At 38.5% G+C, this 19,541-nt stretch overlaps 1 protein-coding gene and 2 long non-coding RNA genes across 5 annotated transcripts in view; 2 read left to right on the forward strand and 1 right to left on the reverse strand.

Moving 5' to 3' along the window:
* Positions 1 to 339: 339 nt before the first annotated feature.
* LOC126915641 (transcription factor BTF3 homolog 4-like) lies at positions 340 to 3,699 on the forward strand. Its single transcript, XM_050720502.1, has 4 exons — positions 340 to 592; positions 1,142 to 1,513; positions 2,176 to 2,302; positions 2,382 to 3,699. Exons 1-3 carry the CDS (start codon positions 515 to 517, stop codon positions 2,284 to 2,286), a joined length of 561 nt encoding a protein of 186 aa, XP_050576459.1. The 5' UTR covers positions 340 to 514; the 3' UTR covers positions 2,287 to 2,302; positions 2,382 to 3,699.
* A 573-nt stretch (positions 3,700 to 4,272) lies between these two features.
* LOC126915646 (uncharacterized) lies at positions 4,273 to 12,411 on the reverse strand. 3 transcript variants are annotated; one of them, XR_007710279.1, is made up of 2 exons: positions 12,284 to 12,411; positions 4,273 to 4,809 (listed from the first exon to the last, which is right to left on the reverse strand). It is a non-coding gene; the product is annotated as an uncharacterized LOC126915646 (long non-coding RNA). The 3 variants fall into 3 exon arrangements; XR_007710278.1 differs by lacking the exon at positions 12,284 to 12,411 and adding an exon at positions 9,793 to 9,920; XR_007710277.1 differs by lacking the exon at positions 12,284 to 12,411 and adding an exon at positions 7,302 to 7,429.
* The window catches only part of LOC126915642 (uncharacterized), a 45,910-nt gene continuing 31,387 nt past the window's right edge, over positions 5,019 to 19,541 (forward strand). The window contains exons 1-2 of the long non-coding RNA XR_007710274.1: positions 5,019 to 5,639; positions 10,622 to 10,997. This is a non-coding gene — a long non-coding RNA (uncharacterized LOC126915642). The remainder of the gene's footprint in view (positions 5,640 to 10,621; positions 10,998 to 19,541) is intronic.

Consider the following 19,541-nt stretch of genomic DNA (forward strand, 5'->3'; position numbering starts at 1 on the left):
ACCAAATTATATCGATTTTTTCAAATTTCATAATATAACATTTCCAAATTCTATTATAAGATCATTTATAAAGACTTTTTTCTTCGAAGTTGTATATTGTAACATGATGATTTCCATAACCTCCATGTTCAGACGAACTATTGTTGAAATGGTGTACTGTAGATAAAACAAAGTCTTTTGGCTTAGCAAAATGTTTCGCAAGAAATTTCGATTTATCGAATCGTCATGTACATGCTTTATGTACGAACAATACAATTCACAATTAATTGGTGCAGTGTTTTGAGTTAAGATTCAAACGGAAGCATTGCCCTGCCGGAAGCTATCTCTGACGTAGAGAGCTACAGAAGCGTACACTTCCATTTTCTCGACCCTTTCGGCGAACAGAGAGCACGTGTCTGTTTGCCGGTTACGTTTAGCTCATTTTATCGTATAAAACTTCGCGTCAGACTTGTAGCTTGTCGAAGCTTGGTGACTAACAATCTAAGGATTGTGATCGTCGTATAGACAGGTTAATATGAATCCTGAAAAGTTGAAGAAGCTCCAAGCTCAAGTACGAATCGGCGGTAAGGGAACACCCCGACGCAAGAAGAAGGTATATAGATTTATTTCGAAAGTTAATACGAGTTTACAGAATTCTTAGGACTGTTGGCGTGTCGTGAGTTTAAAAGTTTACAAAAGTGTATATTTCAAGTGTCATTTAAATGATTTTCCTACTTTTGAAAAGTGTTGTTCGTCTCACGATTACCAATTGCTGTTCTTATACGATACCAAAGCTTTGTAGTTCGTGCAAGATGCATTTTAATTGCTTGACTAAATTACTTTCACGTGTTTCTTAGGTACAATGTTGTCCTTCTGTTCTCCATTTTCTACTTTTATTATGTCATTTGATTTAATTTTGTCTTCTCATACTCCAAGTTTAAGTTCGATTTTAATTTTACATTTTATATTAATTTAGGCTAGAATTATTAATATCGCAATGTTTATAATTTCAATAGAAACTGAATCTTTGTATTCTTTATGGATATACTGTGGAGTATAAGAATTTACAAGAAAGAAATTTTACTAACTGAACAATATATCTATCTACATATACATATATGTGCAATCTATTAACATTTAACTATATTCAATATATTTTTAGGTTGTTCATGCTACTGCTGCTACAGATGATAAGAAATTACAAAGTTGTTTAAAAAAGTTGTCTGTGAATACAATTCCTGGTATAGAGGAGGTTAATATGATTAAGGATGATGGTACTGTCATCCACTTCAATAATCCAAAAGCTCAAGCTAGTTTATCTGCTAACACATTTGCCATTACTGGTCATGGTGAGAATAAACAAATAACTGACATGTTACCGGGAATAATAAGTCAGTTGGGTCCTGAAGGTGTTACACAGTTGAAACGACTAGCAAGTACAGTTTCTGGAAGCACAGTTGGTAAATCAACCTTGGAAGAAGATGATGAGGTACCGGATTTAGTAGAGAACTTTGATGAAGCTAGCAAAGAGGAGGTAATGAATCGATCTAAATAATATTAACTGTTATGTGTTTGAAGCTTTAAAACTGATATATAATATATAGGAAATTAGAAGAAGAATATTACAATGCATGTATCTTATTATTAGGGATACAATGTATCATTTGTAGCTAAAATTATTCTTAATGGATTACAAAATATGAAACTTATATAGATTAAAATAATAGTTCATGATGTTTCAATAACATCTTAGTTTGATGTTAAATTTTAGTTGTAATGTAGGAATTAGGTCATACGAATTAATGTCTTAAAATTATATTTTGTATCTTGTAGATTTTTTAAAATGTTGCATATAAGTTATATAAATATTAATCTAAAATTATTCTAAACAATTCATGAAACATATTTCATTTGTATAACATTTGATTTATATGTAGATATATAAATATAATGTATATGTATCATAATAATTTAACATATCTCTTTCTTTGTTTCTTTACAAACATGTAAAAAATGAAGGGTGTAAAAATACAATTAAATCTATTATTGACAATGTTTTCATAGATTTTTTATTTGGACATTTGTACTATGTTATTTGTAAGATCATTTTAGTTAGAAAAAATTATAAAGTTTTTTATTATTTAGAGATCTTTTACATTATTGTTGGATGTACATATATAGTTACATACATTTAAGGTTGCTCCAAAAAAGGAAGTGGATGAGAATGATAAAGCAGTTGGTGATAAAAAAGATGCTGTTACGATTGATGAAAAGAAAGAAGCCCCCTTAGCTACACCTGAAGCTTAAAGTGTTCAGTAACAAGGTAATTTTCTAGTGCGAACTCACATGACTTAAATTGTCATTAAAGAAAAATAAAATTGATTCCTTTCTCTTTTTTGCAGCTATTTCATACAACCAACAGTTGTAATTGACAAGTCGAGTAATACAAGTTGCAAAAGCAATGCGTAAACGAAGTATCACTATACATACGTTATAAATATTTGACATACACTATAATAATGCTATATGAGTAACAGTTAACAAGAAATAAAAGAGGCTGTTACAGAAATCAAAAGTTTCTATAGACAATGTTCTTTACTTTGTTGCATTTGCTAAAAGGTAGACTTTGCTTTGAAACAACTAAAATAATCTTATTTTTCCTAAATTAATATTTTTTAATATTAAGCGCAAATGACGAATGGTGTTTGAATTTTTGACACTTAATTCGAATATTCATTCACGCGAGGCCCGACGTGAATTTATAATTTTTATTATGATCATATAATACGATCATATCTTTCTCATTGTCTCACATTGTGTTCGCAATGTGTTTTTACTTGTCAAGAGTAAACTCAAAGAATTTATAGAAATATAATTAGAGAGCGAAATGAAATTCTGGCAAGAGATAATAATAGCTTTCCTATTCACAGTATAGGGGAAAGAAGTTTATATGCATCGTAGAAAAAAAAGAAAGACGCGCGAAGTACTGATGCACCTCTATTTTAATCGAAATTGATATATGGATAAGGATAGTTTTTTGCAATAGTGTTCCAGCGTGAAAAAATGAGGTGTAATATTTTGTAATGTAATCTATGAAATAAATTCATTTGCTGGAAATGCGGTTTTCTACTTAAAATTCATGTTCTCTGAATAACTATAGTCGTACTTTGCCGATATTTATATCTTCTCATCCATAGAATAGATCTGTAATAACTGTAATTATGAAAATATAAGTACTCTCTGTATAGTAACAGTTTTTCTTAATATTTTTCATTAACAATTTCTATTTCACACTGTTTGTAACTATAATTATATTCATTTCTTTCAAATATTTAGTGCTCCTTTTAATCAATTATGACGCAAATTAAAAAGAATATAATGGAGGTAACATTTTTAAAATTTTTACTAACTATATCTTAAGTACAAAAATATTGATTTCCTTTTATTGTACAGTTTTCTTATATCATTTAGCAGAAGTAACATTTATTTGGCAATTATTTGTATATGTCTCGATAAGCATGATGTTCATTATGAAACAAACGAACAAATAAACAGTTATTTTGATTATTAATTTACCATTTAAGGCTATTCTTATCTTAAGCTACTATTCAAAACGTAAAAGTGGTTTATATGCTAAATAATGATATAATGTAACAATATATATCTACTAGACACAGGATAACAAGTGTGAATAAACTGACTAGTAATTGGTTTGATCAAGTACTCTTTTTTTATCCACTCGAACTCATCTATTTAGTAGGTTTAAATTTTAAATGATTGCTTCTAATTTCAATTTATTATCTTTCTTATATTTATACTCTGTTATATTTAGTTCAGATTTGAAAGATTTCTGTTTTTATTTCAAATCAAAAACAATAAGTTCTGACTGATCTCATGACTCTAAGAATTTTAAACTCAAGTTCGTAACTTCACCTTAGAAAAGATCAAGATTGTATATTATGTAATATCGCAGAACTTTATAGTGCATTTCTTTTTATACAATGATATCACTTAATTGTATTTATATTACATATTATAAATATCGTTATCTGTTAATTATGTGCAACTGAAATACAGTTTATATGAATTACATGAATTTATTATTAATAGCTTGGAGGATTAAATTTGATGATCTTTATCATATATATTTTTGTTAGTAAATAATGTATTGTGTAATTATTCTGATACTAAAAAATAATTGATTTTAATAAACTTTTTCTTTTTAATCTTTGTTTATTGATTCCAGGTTTTTTACATATTTTTTTTACATGATTTTTTTTCCAGAATAAACGCTGAAGTCTAATTGTAGGGTGGTACAGGCAAAAGTACCGATACGACGTAGCCATGCATTATTACATTTTTTTTTTTTTTTAAGATTATTATTGTGCCTTAAATTTAAGCCGCTGTTGCGCAGTGCTTATGTACGATATTTTAATTTATGTCCTGAAAGCCTGGACGCAAAAACAGGACAGTTCGCTAGCCTATTAGGGAGGGGATGGGAGAGGATGGACTGGGCGGGGAGGGGGATTTAATAAACTATTCAATCTGTTGAAGTGGTCACTTCTATGAAAAGTCCACATCTGTTCTTTTTAGTTTTCTCAAGCACTGAAGTCATCGACAAAAGACTAGCATGAAGGCAGACCATAAACAGTAGACAGGCGACGTTGGCTTCGGGCTTTTTCAGTTATAAGGTAGCATTGCTAGCGTGCGGATCTGAACCAGCTCAAATTGTATTCATACTTATTATTACGCTTCTCTATTAAATTAAATATATATATTTTGTACCTTACACTTTATCCACGCGTTTTCTCTCTTTATACATCGAATAACCTCAACAGGTTATGGGCCCAGGGCTGTAAAGTGTAAGGTAGCAACGCGAAGCGAATAAATTGTAATAATAAAGTATTGTGCTTAGCAAAGTAAGTGATAGTGCTAAAATGGAACCAGCAAGTGCGCAGATCAATATATTACGTGGCCCGGGAAACTGACCCCAGCGGCGTTTTGTCATGCGCACACTTTTGGAGGAAGATGGCGACCCGATCAATATGTGAGAAGGGGGGAATCTGTGTCATCCAGGTAACAGGCGCAGAGAGAACCCGGCCGTGGAAGAGTTTGGACGTCAGATCAGTGAGCGACTGGGACCTCAGTAGGAAGGAAACCCTTGGATCTTCTTTTATATTGGACAACAGCATATGAAATGTGGAAGAAGCTGAACACAGTCATGAATAGACTGAAGCTGAAGAAGCTGAATACAGTCACGAATAGACTGAAGCTGAAGAAGCTGAATATATGACATGAAGTCAGATGAGAATCTAAATATGGTCCAGAAGCAGTTCTTCGATTTTAAATGAGAAGAATCGGAAAGTGTCTCTTACAACTTATCAAAGTTGGAACTGATAGCGACGAAGATGAAAGCCCTTGGGAGTGAAATTGGCGAGAAAATGCTGATAACACGCATTTAATCGGTGTTACCGAACAAATTTGACCATTTTCATAGTGCGTGGGATTCGGTGGAAGAAGAAAAGAAGACCTTAGACAGACTTAGTTCCAGGCTGATGGCGGAAGAAATCAGATGGAAGAAGAACGACCAGGAAACATCGGTGGCTCTGGTAACAAAAGGTAACAATTATAAAAGGGAACAGCAGAAGTAGTCATATAAGGTCGATATGCGAGTTATCATACCGTCAGGTTGCGCGGACGGGAAACATCATAGATCGAGTTTTCACGAGAAAATCAAGCGTGCGACTAAACCTTGCAAAATTATTTATACGGGTGTATGTGGACTTATGGAAGTCGAGTCATTAGGCAAGAAATTGTATTTTCTTACGTTCAAAGATGATTTCTCTAAATTCACAAAGATTTACTTCTTACGACATAAATCAGAAGTAATCGAAAAGTTAAAAACTTTTTGCCTAGAAATCGAAAATCAATTTAATGATAGGATCAAAGAAATTCATAGTGATGAAGGGAAAGAAATAAAAAATAAAGAGGTCAAAGAATTTTTATGAAGTCAGGGAGTTAAGCATAACGAATAACGTCCCATACACTCCTGAATAAAATGGCGAATACGATTAACGTCCCATACACCCCTGAACAAGATGGCGTCGCAGAAAGAGCAAACGGTTCAATAGTAGGAGCAGGACGGTCGATGTTATATTCGAAATCTAATCTACCGCTGTTTTTATGGGCCGAAGCCATGAACATTGCATGTGCATGTCATAAATAAGACCGCGCCGACAAGTCAAGACAAGAGAACACCGTATGAACTGTGGTACGGGTAACCGCCAGATTTAGAAAAGTTTAGGATTTTTCGGTACTGAGTGTTTTGCACACATACCTGCGGAAGAGAGAAGGAAATTGGACAAAAAGGCTAACAAAGGAAAACCGGTAAGCTATCTAGATGACGGACGAGGTAAGAAATGTAATATTGAGCCGTGACGTAATATTTAAGCCCGAACCAGAAACTGAAAAATTCGTTAATTTAAGTTTACCGAAAATTGTCGAGCGCGAAGGTGTGTGTGCACAGAGCGATAGAGTATGTACGTATGAAAGTGCAGAGAGTGAACCTGAAAAAGAACCTTTTAGAACTAGCGAGAATGTGAGACAATAGAGAGATAGAGGTAAGATCAAACGAACCGATTTTTATGGTAGTCCAGTAACGTACGTAGCGGAAAAATTACCAGTGAATTTTAACGAAGCGATGAGATCCGAAAAGAAAGAGTTATGGGAAGAGGCTATAAATGATGAAATGAAATCGCACTATGAAAATAAGACGTGGATTCTTGTAGAAAAACCAAGATTTGAATATTTAAGACAAAAGTTAGATTTGAAAAATAAAAAAGATGTTAAGAGGTAATTGTTTATAGAGATGTAGAGTTTTTAGGGAGGGTGTCGAAGTGGTTATTACTTCTAAAAAAAAAAAACTACATGATCTGTTTAGTCTTCTCATAGCTTGTTTTTGGTAATAAATTAGTTTGAATGAAAAAGAGAAAGATAGCTGGCAAATGTATTTGTGAAGACATTGACAAAATCAAGGTTGAGATATTTACGACAAGAGTTACAAAAATATTAAAATATAGTTATTTGTAGGGATGTTGAGTTTTAGGGAGGGTGTTGAAGTGGTCACCACTTCTATGAAAACTCCATATCTGGTTTTTTTGGCTTCGTTTTTTTTAGTTATAAGGTAACACTGCTAGCGTGCGGATCTGGACCAGCTCAAATTGTATTTCTACTTATTATTACACTTCTCTATTAAATTATATATATGTCTTTTGTACCTTACACTTTATCCACGCGTTTTCTCTCTTTATACATCGAATAACCTCAACAGGTTATGGGTCCAGGGCTGTAAAGTGTAAGGTAGCAACGCGAAGCGAATAAATTGTAATAGTAAAGTATTGTGCTTAGCAAAGTAAGTGGTAGTGCTAAAATGGAACCAGCAAGTGCGCAGATCAATATATTACGTGGCCCGGGAAACTGACCCCAGCTGCGTTTTGTCATGCGCACACTTTTGGTGGGAGATGGCAACCCGATCAATATGTGAGAAGGGTGGGATCCGTGTCATCCAGGTAACAGGCGCAGAGAGAACCCGGCCGTGGAAGAGTTTGGACGTCAGATCAGTGAGCGACTGGGACCTCAGTAGGAAGGAAACCCTTGGATCTTCTTTTATATTGGACAACAGCATATGAAATGTGGAAGAAGCTGAACACAGTCATGAATAGACTGAAGCTGAAGAAGCTGAATACAGTCACGAATAGACTGAAGCTGAAGAAGCTGAATATATGACATGAAGTCAGATGAGAATCTAAATATGGTCCAGAAGCAGTTCTTCGATTTTAAATGAGAAGAATCGGAAAGTGTCTCTTACAACTTATCAAAGTTGGAACTGATAGCGACGAAGATGAAAGCCCTTGGGAGTGAAATTGGCGAGAAAATGCTAATAACACGCATTTAATCGGTGTTACCGAACAAATTTGACCATTTTCATAGTGCGTGGGATTCGGTGGAAGAAGAAAAGAAGACCTTAGACAGACTTAGTTCCAGGCTGATGGCGGAAGAAATCAGATGGAAGAAGAACGGCCAGGAAACATCGGTGGCTCTGGTAACAAAAGGTAACAATTATAAAGGGAACAGCAGAAGTAGTCATATAAGGTCGATATGCGAGTTATCATACCGTCAGGTTGCGCGTACGGGAAACATCATAGATCGAGTTTTCACGAGAAAATCAAGCGTGCGACTAAACCTTGCGAAATTATTTATACTGATGTATGTGGACTTATGGAAGTCGAGTCATTAGGCAAGAAATTGTATTTTCTTACGTTCAAAGATGATTTCTCTAAATTCACAAAGATTTACTTCTTACGACATAAATCAGAAGTAATCGAAAAGTTAAAAACTTTTTGCCTAGAAATCGAAAATCAATTTAATGATAGGATCAAAGAAATTCATAGTGATGAAGGGAAAGAAATAAAAAATAAAGAGGTCAAAGAATTTTTATGAAGTCAGGGAGTTAAGCATAACGAATAACGTCCCATACACTCCTGAATAAAATGGCGAATACGATTAACGTCCCATACACCCCTGAACAAGATGGCGTCGCAGAAAGAGCAAACGGTTCAATAGTAGGAGCAGGACGGTCGATGTTATATTCGAAATCTAATCTACCGCTGTTTTTATGGGCCGAAGCCATGAACATTGCATGTGCATGTCATAAATAAGACCGCGCCGACAAGTCAAGACAAGAGAACACCGTATGAACTGTGGTACGGGTAACCGCCAGATTTAGAAAAGTTTAGGATTTTTCGGTACTGAGTGTTTTGCACACATACCTGCGGAAGAGAGAAGGAAATTGGACAAAAAGGCTAACAAAGGAAAACCGGTAAGCTATCTAGATGACGGACGAGGTAAGAAATGTAATATTGAGCCGTGACGTAATATTTAAGCCCGAACCAGAAACTGAAAAATTCGTTAATTTAAGTTTACCGAAAATTGTCGAGCGCGAAGGTGTGTGTGCACAGAGCGATAGAGTATGTACGTATGAAAGTGCAGAGAGTGAACCTGAAAAAGAACCTTTTAGAACTAGCGAGAATGTGAGACAATAGAGAGATAGAGGTAAGATCAAACGAACCGATTTTTATGGTAGTCCAGTAACGTACGTAGCGGAAAAATTACCAGTGAATTTTAACGAAGCGATGAGATCCGAAAAGAAAGAGTTATGGGAAGAGGCTATAAATGATGAAATGAAATCGCACTATGAAAATAAGACGTGGATTCTTGTAGAAAAACCAAGATTTGAATATTTAAGACAAAAGTTAGATTTGAAAAATAAAAAAGATGTTAAGAGGTAATTGTTTATAGAGATGTAGAGTTTTTAGGGAGGGTGTCGAAGTGGTTATTACTTCTAAAAAAAAAAAACTACATGATCTGTTTAGTCTTCTCATAGCTTGTTTTTGGTAATAAATTAGTTTGAATGAAAAAGAGAAAGATAGCTGGCAAATGTATTTGTGAAGACATTGACAAAATCAAGGTTGAGATATTTACGACAAGAGTTACAAAAATATTAAAATATAGTTATTTGTAGGGATGTTGAGTTTTAGGGAGGGTGTTGAAGTGGTCACCACTTCTATGAAAACTCCATATCTGGTTTTTTTGGCTTCGTTTTTTTTAGTTATAAGGTAACACTGCTAGCGTGCGGATCTGGACCAGCTCAAATTGTATTTCTACTTATTATTACACTTCTCTATTAAATTATATATATGTCTTTTGTACCTTACACTTTATCCACGCGTTTTCTCTCTTTATACATCGAATAACCTCAACAGGTTATGGGTCCAGGGCTGTAAAGTGTAAGGTAGCAACGCGAAGCGAATAAATTGTAATAGTAAAGTATTGTGCTTAGCAAAGTAAGTGGTAGTGCTAAAATGGAACCAGCAAGTGCGCAGATCAATATATTACGTGGCCCGGGAAACTGACCCCAGCTGCGTTTTGTCATGCGCACACTTTTGGTGGGAGATGGCAACCCGATCAATATGTGAGAAGGGTGGGATCCGTGTCATCCAGGTAACAGGCGCAGAGAGAACCCGGCCGTGGAAGAGTTTGGACGTCAGATCAGTGAGCGACTGGGACCTCAGTAGGAAGGAAACCCTTGGATCTTCTTTTATATTGGACAACAGCATATGAAATGTGGAAGAAGCTGAACACAGTCATGAATAGACTGAAGCTGAAGAAGCTGAATACAGTCACGAATAGACTGAAGCTGAAGAAGCTGAATATATGACATGAAGTCAGATGAGAATCTAAATATGGTCCAGAAGCAGTTCTTCGATTTTAAATGAGAAGAATCGGAAAGTGTCTCTTACAACTTATCAAAGTTGGAACTGATAGCGACGAAGATGAAAGCCCTTGGGAGTGAAATTGGCGAGAAAATGCTAATAACACGCATTTAATCGGTGTTACCGAACAAATTTGACCATTTTCATAGTGCGTGGGATTCGGTGGAAGAAGAAAAGAAGACCTTAGACAGACTTAGTTCCAGGCTGATGGCGGAAGAAATCAGATGGAAGAAGAACGGCCAGGAAACATCGGTGGCTCTGGTAACAAAAGGTAACAATTATAAAGGGAACAGCAGAAGTAGTCATATAAGGTCGATATGCGAGTTATCATACCGTCAGGTTGCGCGTACGGGAAACATCATAGATCGAGTTTTCACGAGAAAATCAAGCGTGCGACTAAACCTTGCGAAATTATTTATACTGATGTATGTGGACTTATGGAAGTCGAGTCATTAGGCAAGAAATTGTATTTTCTTACGTTCAAAGATGATTTCTCTAAATTCACAAAGATTTACTTCTTACGACATAAATCAGAAGTAATCGAAAAGTTAAAAACTTTTTGCCTAGAAATCGAAAATCAATTTAATGATAGGATCAAAGAAATTCATAGTGATGAAGGGAAAGAAATAAAAAATAAAGAGGTCAAAGAATTTTTATGAAGTCAGGGAGTTAAGCATAACGAATAACGTCCCATACACTCCTGAATAAAATGGCGAATACGATTAACGTCCCATACACCCCTGAACAAGATGGCGTCGCAGAAAGAGCAAACGGTTCAATAGTAGGAGCAGGACGGTCGATGTTATATTCGAAATCTAATCTACCGCTGTTTTTATGGGCCGAAGCCATGAACATTGCATGTGCATGTCATAAATAAGACCGCGCCGACAAGTCAAGACAAGAGAACACCGTATGAACTGTGGTACGGGTAACCGCCAGATTTAGAAAAGTTTAGGATTTTTCGGTACTGAGTGTTTTGCACACATACCTGCGGAAGAGAGAAGGAAATTGGACAAAAAGGCTAACAAAGGAAAACCGGTAAGCTATCTAGATGACGGACGAGGTAAGAAATGTAATATTGAGCCGTGACGTAATATTTAAGCCCGAACCAGAAACTGAAAAATTCGTTAATTTAAGTTTACCGAAAATTGTCGAGCGCGAAGGTGTGTGTGCACAGAGCGATAGAGTATGTACGTATGAAAGTGCAGAGAGTGAACCTGAAAAAGAACCTTTTAGAACTAGCGAGAATGTGAGACAATAGAGAGATAGAGGTAAGATCAAACGAACCGATTTTTATGGTAGTCCAGTAACGTACGTAGCGGAAAAATTACCAGTGAATTTTAACGAAGCGATGAGATCCGAAAAGAAAGAGTTATGGGAAGAGGCTATAAATGATGAAATGAAATCGCACTATGAAAATAAGACGTGGATTCTTGTAGAAAAACCAAGATTTGAATATTTAAGACAAAAGTTAGATTTGAAAAATAAAAAAGATGTTAAGAGGTAATTGTTTATAGAGATGTAGAGTTTTTAGGGAGGGTGTCGAAGTGGTTATTACTTCTAAAAAAAAAAAACTACATGATCTGTTTAGTCTTCTCATAGCTTGTTTTTGGTAATAAATTAGTTTGAATGAAAAAGAGAAAGATAGCTGGCAAATGTATTTGTGAAGACATTGACAAAATCAAGGTTGAGATATTTACGACAAGAGTTACAAAAATATTAAAATATAGTTATTTGTAGGGATGTTGAGTTTTAGGGAGGGTGTTGAAGTGGTCACCACTTCTATGAAAACTCCATATCTGGATTTTTTGGCTTCGTTTTTTTTAGTTATAAGGTAACACTGCTAGCGTGCGGATCTGGACCAGCTCAAATTGTATTTCTACTTATTATTACACTTCTCTATTAAATTATATATATGTCTTTTGTACCTTACACTTTATCCACGCGTTTTCTCTCTTTATACATCGAATAACCTCAACAGGTTATGGGTCCAGGGCTGTAAAGTGTAAGGTAGCAACGCGAAGCGAATAAATTGTAATAGTAAAGTATTGTGCTTAGCAAAGTAAGTGGTAGTGCTAAAATGGAACCAGCAAGTGCGCAGATCAATATATTACGTGGCCCGGGAAACTGACCCCAGCTGCGTTTTGTCATGCGCACACTTTTGGTGGGAGATGGCAACCCGATCAATATGTGAGAAGGGTGGGATCCGTGTCATCCAGGTAACAGGCGCAGAGAGAACCCGGCCGTGGAAGAGTTTGGACGTCAGATCAGTGAGCGACTGGGACCTCAGTAGGAAGGAAACCCTTGGATCTTCTTTTATATTGGACAACAGCATATGAAATGTGGAAGAAGCTGAATACAGTCATGAATAGACTGAAGCTGAAGTAGCTGAATACAGTCATGAATAGACTGAAGCTGAAGAAGCTGAATACAGTCATGAATAGACTGAAGCTGAAGAAGCTGAATACAGTCATGAATAGACTGAAGCTGATGAAGCTGAATACATGACATGAAGTCGGATGAGAATCTAAATATGGTCCAGAAGCAGTTCTTCGATTTTAAATGAGAAGAATTGGAAAGTGTCTCTTACAACTTATCAAAGTTGGAACTGATAGCGACGGAGATGAAAGCCCTTGGGAGTGAAATTGGCGAGAAAATGCTGATAACACGCATTTAATCGGTGTTACCGAACAAATTTGACCATTTTCATAGTGCGTGGGATTCGGTGGAAGAAGAAAAGAAGACCTTAGACGGACTTCGTACCGGGCTGGTGGCGGAAGAAATCAGAGATCACAGCAGAATTGGTCTATTAGGAAGCACCTCAATGATGCAAGTGACAAGCCATGGATGCGTACGGCGAAGGAAAAATCAAGATAGAGACTTTTGTGGACGGTAAATGGGTAGCCTGTACAACGAACGGTGTCTTGTTTCTACCAGGTATGAAAAGAAATTTATTTTCCTTCAAATTTATCAGAAATTTATTAGATCCGTCACAAGAAAGGGCGTGGATTTCTGTATTTTAAAGGAAGGGAAAAATTGTATGTTTTTACAAAATCAAAAATAATAGCAAGCGGTTCTGTTATCGGAAATTTATATAAGGTCGATATCGAGTTATCATACCGTCAGGTTGCGCGTACGGGAAACATCATAGATCGAGTTTTCACGAGAAAATCAAGCGTGCGACTAAACCTTGCAAAATTATTTATGTGGACTTATGGAAGTCGAGTCATTAGGCAAGAAATTGTCTTTTCTTACGTTCAAAGATGATTTCTCTAAATTTACAAAGATTTACTTCTTAGGACATAAATCAGAAGTAATCGAAAAGTTAAAAACTTTTTGCCTAGAAGTCGAAACTTAATTTAATGATAAGATAAAAGAAATTCATAGTGATGGAGGGACAGAATTCAAAAATAAAGAGGTTAAAGAATTTTTAAGAAGTCAGGGAATGAAGCATAACGAATAACGTCCCATACACTCCTGAACAAGATGGCGTCGCAAAATGGCGAATACGATTAACGTCCCATACACTCCTGAACAAAATGGCGAATACGATTATCGTCCCATACACTCCTGAACAAGATGGCATCGCAAAATGGCGAATACGATTAACGTCCCATACACTCCTGAACTAGATGGCGTCGCAAAATGGCGAATACGATTAACGTCCCATACACTCCTGAACAAGATGGCGTCGCAAAATGGCGAATACGATTAACGTCCCATACACCCCTGAACAAGATGGCGTCGCAGAAAGAGAAAACGGATCAATAGTAGAAGCAGGCCCAGCTTGGCTCGTAGGCTCTACTACAATGTGTGGGAGTCCATCGTAACTTACGGAGCACCGGTGTGGGCTAGAGCAGCGAATACCGATAAGAACAGGAAAAAGCTGAAACGAGCACAACGAACGGCCCTGTGCATAACAACGACGGCATACCGTACCGTCTCCCACGCGGCACTTTGCGTGTTGACCGGGAATCTCCCGATTTACATAAAGATAAAGATGCTCGGAGAGACCTACGAGAGGAACAAGATCCATGGGTCCAGGATTGGCACGGATGACGGCTGCAAGCTGAAGGAGGAACTGGAGGCGATTCGCAAGAAGGCCCAAGAGGACTGGCAGAAGGAGTGGAACAACTACAAAAAAGAAAATATCACAAAGAAGCTAATACCGAGTGCGCTGCTATTTACCAAAAAGAAGATGGACATCGATCACCACACCATGCAGCTGCTAACCGGGCATGGGAGCTTCGGTGTCTATAGGAAAAGGATTGGCAGGGACAGCGACAGCAACTGTCTCGACTGTGGAGACCCGAACGACGATGCAGAGCACGCCCTCTTCGCGTGCCCGAAGTGGACGGACAGAAGGATCGAGCTGGAGAACGCTCTGGGCGGGAAGATAGACGTGGGCAATCTGATCGCCACGGTGACCGCCAAGGACGAGAGCTGGAATAAATTCTGCAAGACCGTCATGTGTCACAGGAGGGTGACAGCGAGGGCCTGGGAAGAAGCAAGGAGGAGAACGAGCGAAACAACAACTACGCGGAGCAATGAGGGCAAGAACATGAAACAACGAAAAACCGCAGAAGGAGACCAGCCCAGTATTCTGAACTGGCTGAGTGGACGACATGAGCAGTAACTGCCCGAAGAAGTAGATACTACGGGGCACGAAAGGACAACCCTGATGACTGCCGACAGGTTTTACCGGGGTTGTCTGCCCCCCAAGCGGTGGAAGAAGGAGGAGGGGTTTTTAGTGGGTATGGCAACGACATCCGACCGACTCCCACATAACCCAGTGATGCGAGTCACTGGGCATGCGTAATAGCATTTTCCCCACCCCATGCAAAAAAGAAAAAAAAAAGTGGTAGTGCTAAAATGGAACCAGCAAGTGCGCAGATCAAAATATTACGTGGCCCGGGATACTGAACCCAGCTGCGTTTTGTCATGCGCACACTTTTGGTGGGAGATGGCAACCCGATCAATATGTGAGAAGAGTGGGATCTGTCATCCAGGTAACAGGCGCAGAGAGAACCCGGCCGTGGAAGAGTTTGGACGTCTGATCAGTGAGCGACTGGGACCTCAGTAGGAAGGAAACCCTTGGATCTTCTTTTATATTGGACAACAGCATATGAAATGTGGAAGAAGCTGAATACAGTCATGAATAGACTGAAGCTGAAGAAGCTGAATACAGTCATGAATAGACTGAAGCTGAAGAAGCTGAATACAGTCATGAATAGACTGAAGCTGAAGTAGCTGAATACAGTCATGAATAGACCGAAGCTGAAGAAGCTGAATACAGTCATGAATAGACTGAAGCTGATGAAGCTGAATACATGACATGAAGTCGGATGAGAATCTAAATATGGTCCAGAAGCAGTTCTTCGATTTTAAATGAGAAGAATCGGAAAGTGTCTCTTACAACTTATCAAAGTTGGAACTGATAGCGACGGAGATGAAAGCCCTTGGGAGTGAAATTGGCGAGAAAATGCTGATAACACGCATTTAATCGGTGTTACCGAACAAATTTGACCATTTTCATAGTGCGTGGGATTCGGTGGAAGAAGAAAAGAAGACCTTAGACGGACTTCGTACCGGGCTGGTGGCGGAAGAAATCAGAGATCACAGCAGAATTGGTCTATTAGGAAGCACCTCAATGATGCAAGTGACAAACCATGGATGCGTACGGCGAAGGAAAAATCAAGATAGAGACTTTTGTGGACGGCAAATGGGTAGCCTGTACAATGAACGGTGTCTTGCTTCTACCAGGTATGAAAAGAAATTTATTGTCCTTCAAATTTATTAGAAATTTATTAGATCCGTCACGAGAAAGGGCGTGGATTTCTGTATTTTAAAGGAAGGGAAAAATTGTATGTTTTTACAAAATCAAAAATAATAGCAAGGGGTTCTGTTAACGGAAATTTATATAAGGTCGATATCGAGTTATCATACCGTCAGGTTGCGCGTACGGGAAACATCATAGATCGAGTTTTCACGAGAAAATCAAGCGTGCGACTAAACCTTGCAAAATTATTTATGTGGACTTATGGAAGTCGAGTCATTAGGCAAGAAATTGTATTTTCTTACGTTCAAAGATGATTTCTCTAAATTTACAAAGATTTACTTCTTACGACATAAATCAGAAGTAATCGAAAAGTTAAAAACTTTTTGCCTAGAAGTCGAAACTTAATTTAATGATAAGATAAAAGAAATTCATAGTGATGGAGGGACAGAATTCAAAAATAAAGAGGTTAAAGAATTTTTAAGAAGTCAGGGAATGAAGCATAACGAATAACGTCCCATACACTCCTGAACAAGATGGCGTCGCAAAATGGCGAATACGATTAACGTCCCATACACTCCTGAACAAAATGGCGAATACGATTATCGTCCCATACACTCCTGAACAAGATGGCATCGCATAATGGCGAATACGATTAACGTCCCATACACTCCTGAACTAGATGGCGTCGCAAAATGGCGAATACGATTAACGTCCCATACACTCCTGAACAAGATGGCGTCGCAAAATGGCGAATACGATTAACGTCCCATACACCCCTGAACAAGATGGCGTCGCAGAAAGAGAAAACGGATCAATAGTAGAAGCAGGCCCAGCTTGGCTCGTAGGCTCTACTACAATGTGTGGGAGTCCATCGTAACTTACGGAGCACCGGTGTGGGCTAGAGCAGCGAATACCGATAAGAACAGGAAAAAGCTGAAACGAGCACAACGAACGGCCCTGTGCATAACAACGACGGCATACCGTACCGTCTCCCACGCGGCACTTTGCGTGTTGACCGGGAATCTCCCGATTTACATAAAGATAAAGATGCTCGGAGAGACCTACGAGAGGAACAAGATCCATGGGTCCAGGATTGGCACGGATGACGGCTGCAAGCTGAAGGAGGAACTGGAGGCGATTCGCAAGAAGGCCCAAGAGGACTGGCAGAAGGAGTGGAACAACTACAAAAAAGAAAATATCACAAAGAAGCTAATACCGAGTGCGCTGCTATTTACCAAAAAGAAGATGGACATCGATCACCACACCATGCAGCTGCTAACCGGGCATGGGAGCTTCGGTGTCTATAGGAAAAGGATTGGCAGGGACAGCGACAGCAACTGTCTCGACTGTGGAGACCCGAACGACGATGCAGAGCACGCCCTCTTCGCGTGCCCGAAGTGGACGGACAGAAGGATCGAGCTGGAGAACGCTCTGGGCGGGAAGATAGACGTGGGCAATCTGATCGCCACGGTGACCGCCAAGGACGAGAGCTGGAATAAATTCAGGCAATTCTGCAAGACCGTCATGTGTCACAGGAGGGTGACAGCGAGGGCCTGGGAAGAAGCAAGGAGGAGAACGAGCGAAACAACAACTACGCGGAGCAATGAGGGCAAGAACATGAAACAACGAAAAACCGCAGAAGGAGACCAGCCCAGTATTCTGAACTGGCTGAGAGGACGACATGAGCAGTAACTGCCCGAAGAAGTAGATACTACGGGGCACGAAAGGACAACCCTGATGACTGCCGACAGGTTTTACCGGGGTTGTCTGCCCCCAAAGCGGAGGAAGAAGGAGGAGGGGTTTTTAGTGGGTATGGCAACGACACCCGACCGACTCCCACATAACCCAGTGATGCGAGTCACTGGGCATGCGTAATAGCATTTTCCCCACCCCATGCAAAAAAGAAAAAAAAAAAGTGGTAGTGCTAAAATGGAACCAGCAAGTGCGCAGATCAATATATTACGTGGCCCGGGAAACTGACCCCAGCTGCGTTTTGTCATGCGCACACTTTTGGTGGGAGATGGCAACCCGATCAATATGTGAGAAGAGTGGGATCTGTCATCCAGGTAACAGGCGCAGAGAGAACCCGGCCGTGGAAGAGTTTGGACGTCTGATCAGTGAGCGACTGGGACCTCAGTAGGAAGGAAACCCTTGGATCTTCTTTTATATTGGACAACAGCATATGAAATGTGGAAGAAGCTGAATACAGTCATGAATAGACTGAAGCTGAAGAAGCTGAATACAGTCATGAATAGACTGAAGCTGAAGAAGCTGAATACAGTCATGAATAGACTGAAGCTGAAGTAGCTGAATACAGTCATGAATAGACTGAAGCTGAAGAAGCTGAATACAGTCATGAATAGACTGAAGCTGATGAAGCTGAATACATGACATGAAGTCGGATGAGAATCTAAATATGGTCCAGAAGCAGTTCTTCGATTTTAAATGAGAAGAATCGGAAAGTGTCTCTTACAACTTATCAAAGTTGGAACTGATAGCGACGGAGATGAAAGCCCTTGGGAGTGAAATTGGCGAGAAAATGCTGATAACACGCATTTAATCGGTGTTACCGAACAGATTTGACCATTTTCATAGTGCGTGGGTTTCGGTGGAAGAAGAAAAGAAGACCTTAGACGGACTTCGTACCGGGCTGGTGGCGGAAGAAATCAGAGATCACAGCAGAATTGGTCTATTAGGAAGCACCTCAATGATGCAAGTGACAAACCATGGATGCGTACGGCGAAGGAAAAATCAAGATAGAGACTTTTGTGGACGGCAAATGGGTAGCCTGTACAATGAACGGTGTCTTGCTTCTACCAGGTATGAAAAGAAATTTATTGTCCTTCAAATTTATTAGAAATTTATTAGATCCGTCACGAGAAAGGGCGTGGATTTCTGTATTTTAAAGGAAGGGAAAAATTGTATGTTTTTACAAAATCAAAAATAATAGCAAGGGGTTCTGTTATCGGAAATTTATATAAGGTCGATATCGAGTTATCATACCGTCAGGTTGCGCGTACGGGAAACATCATAGATCGAGTTTTCACGAGAAAATCAAGCGTGCGACTAAACCTTGCAAAATTATTTATGTGGACTTATGGAAGTCGAGTCATTAGGCAAGAAATTGTATTTTCTTACGTTCAAAGATGATTTCTCTAAATTTACAAAGATTTACTTCTTACGACATAAATCAGAAGTAATCGAAAAGTTAAAAACTTTTTGCCTAGAAGTCGAAACTTAATTTAATGATAAGATAAAAGAAATTCATAGTGATGGAGGGACAGAATTCAAAAATAAAGAGGTTAAAGAATTTTTAAGAAGTCAGGGAATGAAGCATAACGAATAACGTCCCATACACTCCTGAACAAGATGGCGTCGCAAAATGGCGAATACGATTAACGTCCCATACACTCCTGAACAAAATGGCGAATACGATTATCGTCCCATACACT

This window comes from Bombus affinis, chromosome 4, assembly GCF_024516045.1.
Source record: "Bombus affinis isolate iyBomAffi1 chromosome 4, iyBomAffi1.2, whole genome shotgun sequence".
NCBI classification, from domain to species: Eukaryota; Metazoa; Arthropoda; class Insecta; order Hymenoptera; family Apidae; genus Bombus; species Bombus affinis.

Excerpts from the sequence above, each read along its gene's own strand:
- LOC126915641 (XM_050720502.1), top strand. The coding sequence starts at position 515 with ATGAATCCTGAAAAGTTGAAGAAGCTCCAAGCTCAAGTACGAATCGGC. Across the intron at positions 593-1,141 it reads CACCCCGACGCAAGAAGAAG|GTTGTTCATGCTACTGCTGC; the intron begins GTATATAGATTT and ends ATATATTTTTAG. Across the intron at positions 1,514-2,175 it reads ATGAAGCTAGCAAAGAGGAG|GTTGCTCCAAAAAAGGAAGT; the intron begins GTAATGAATCGA and ends CATACATTTAAG.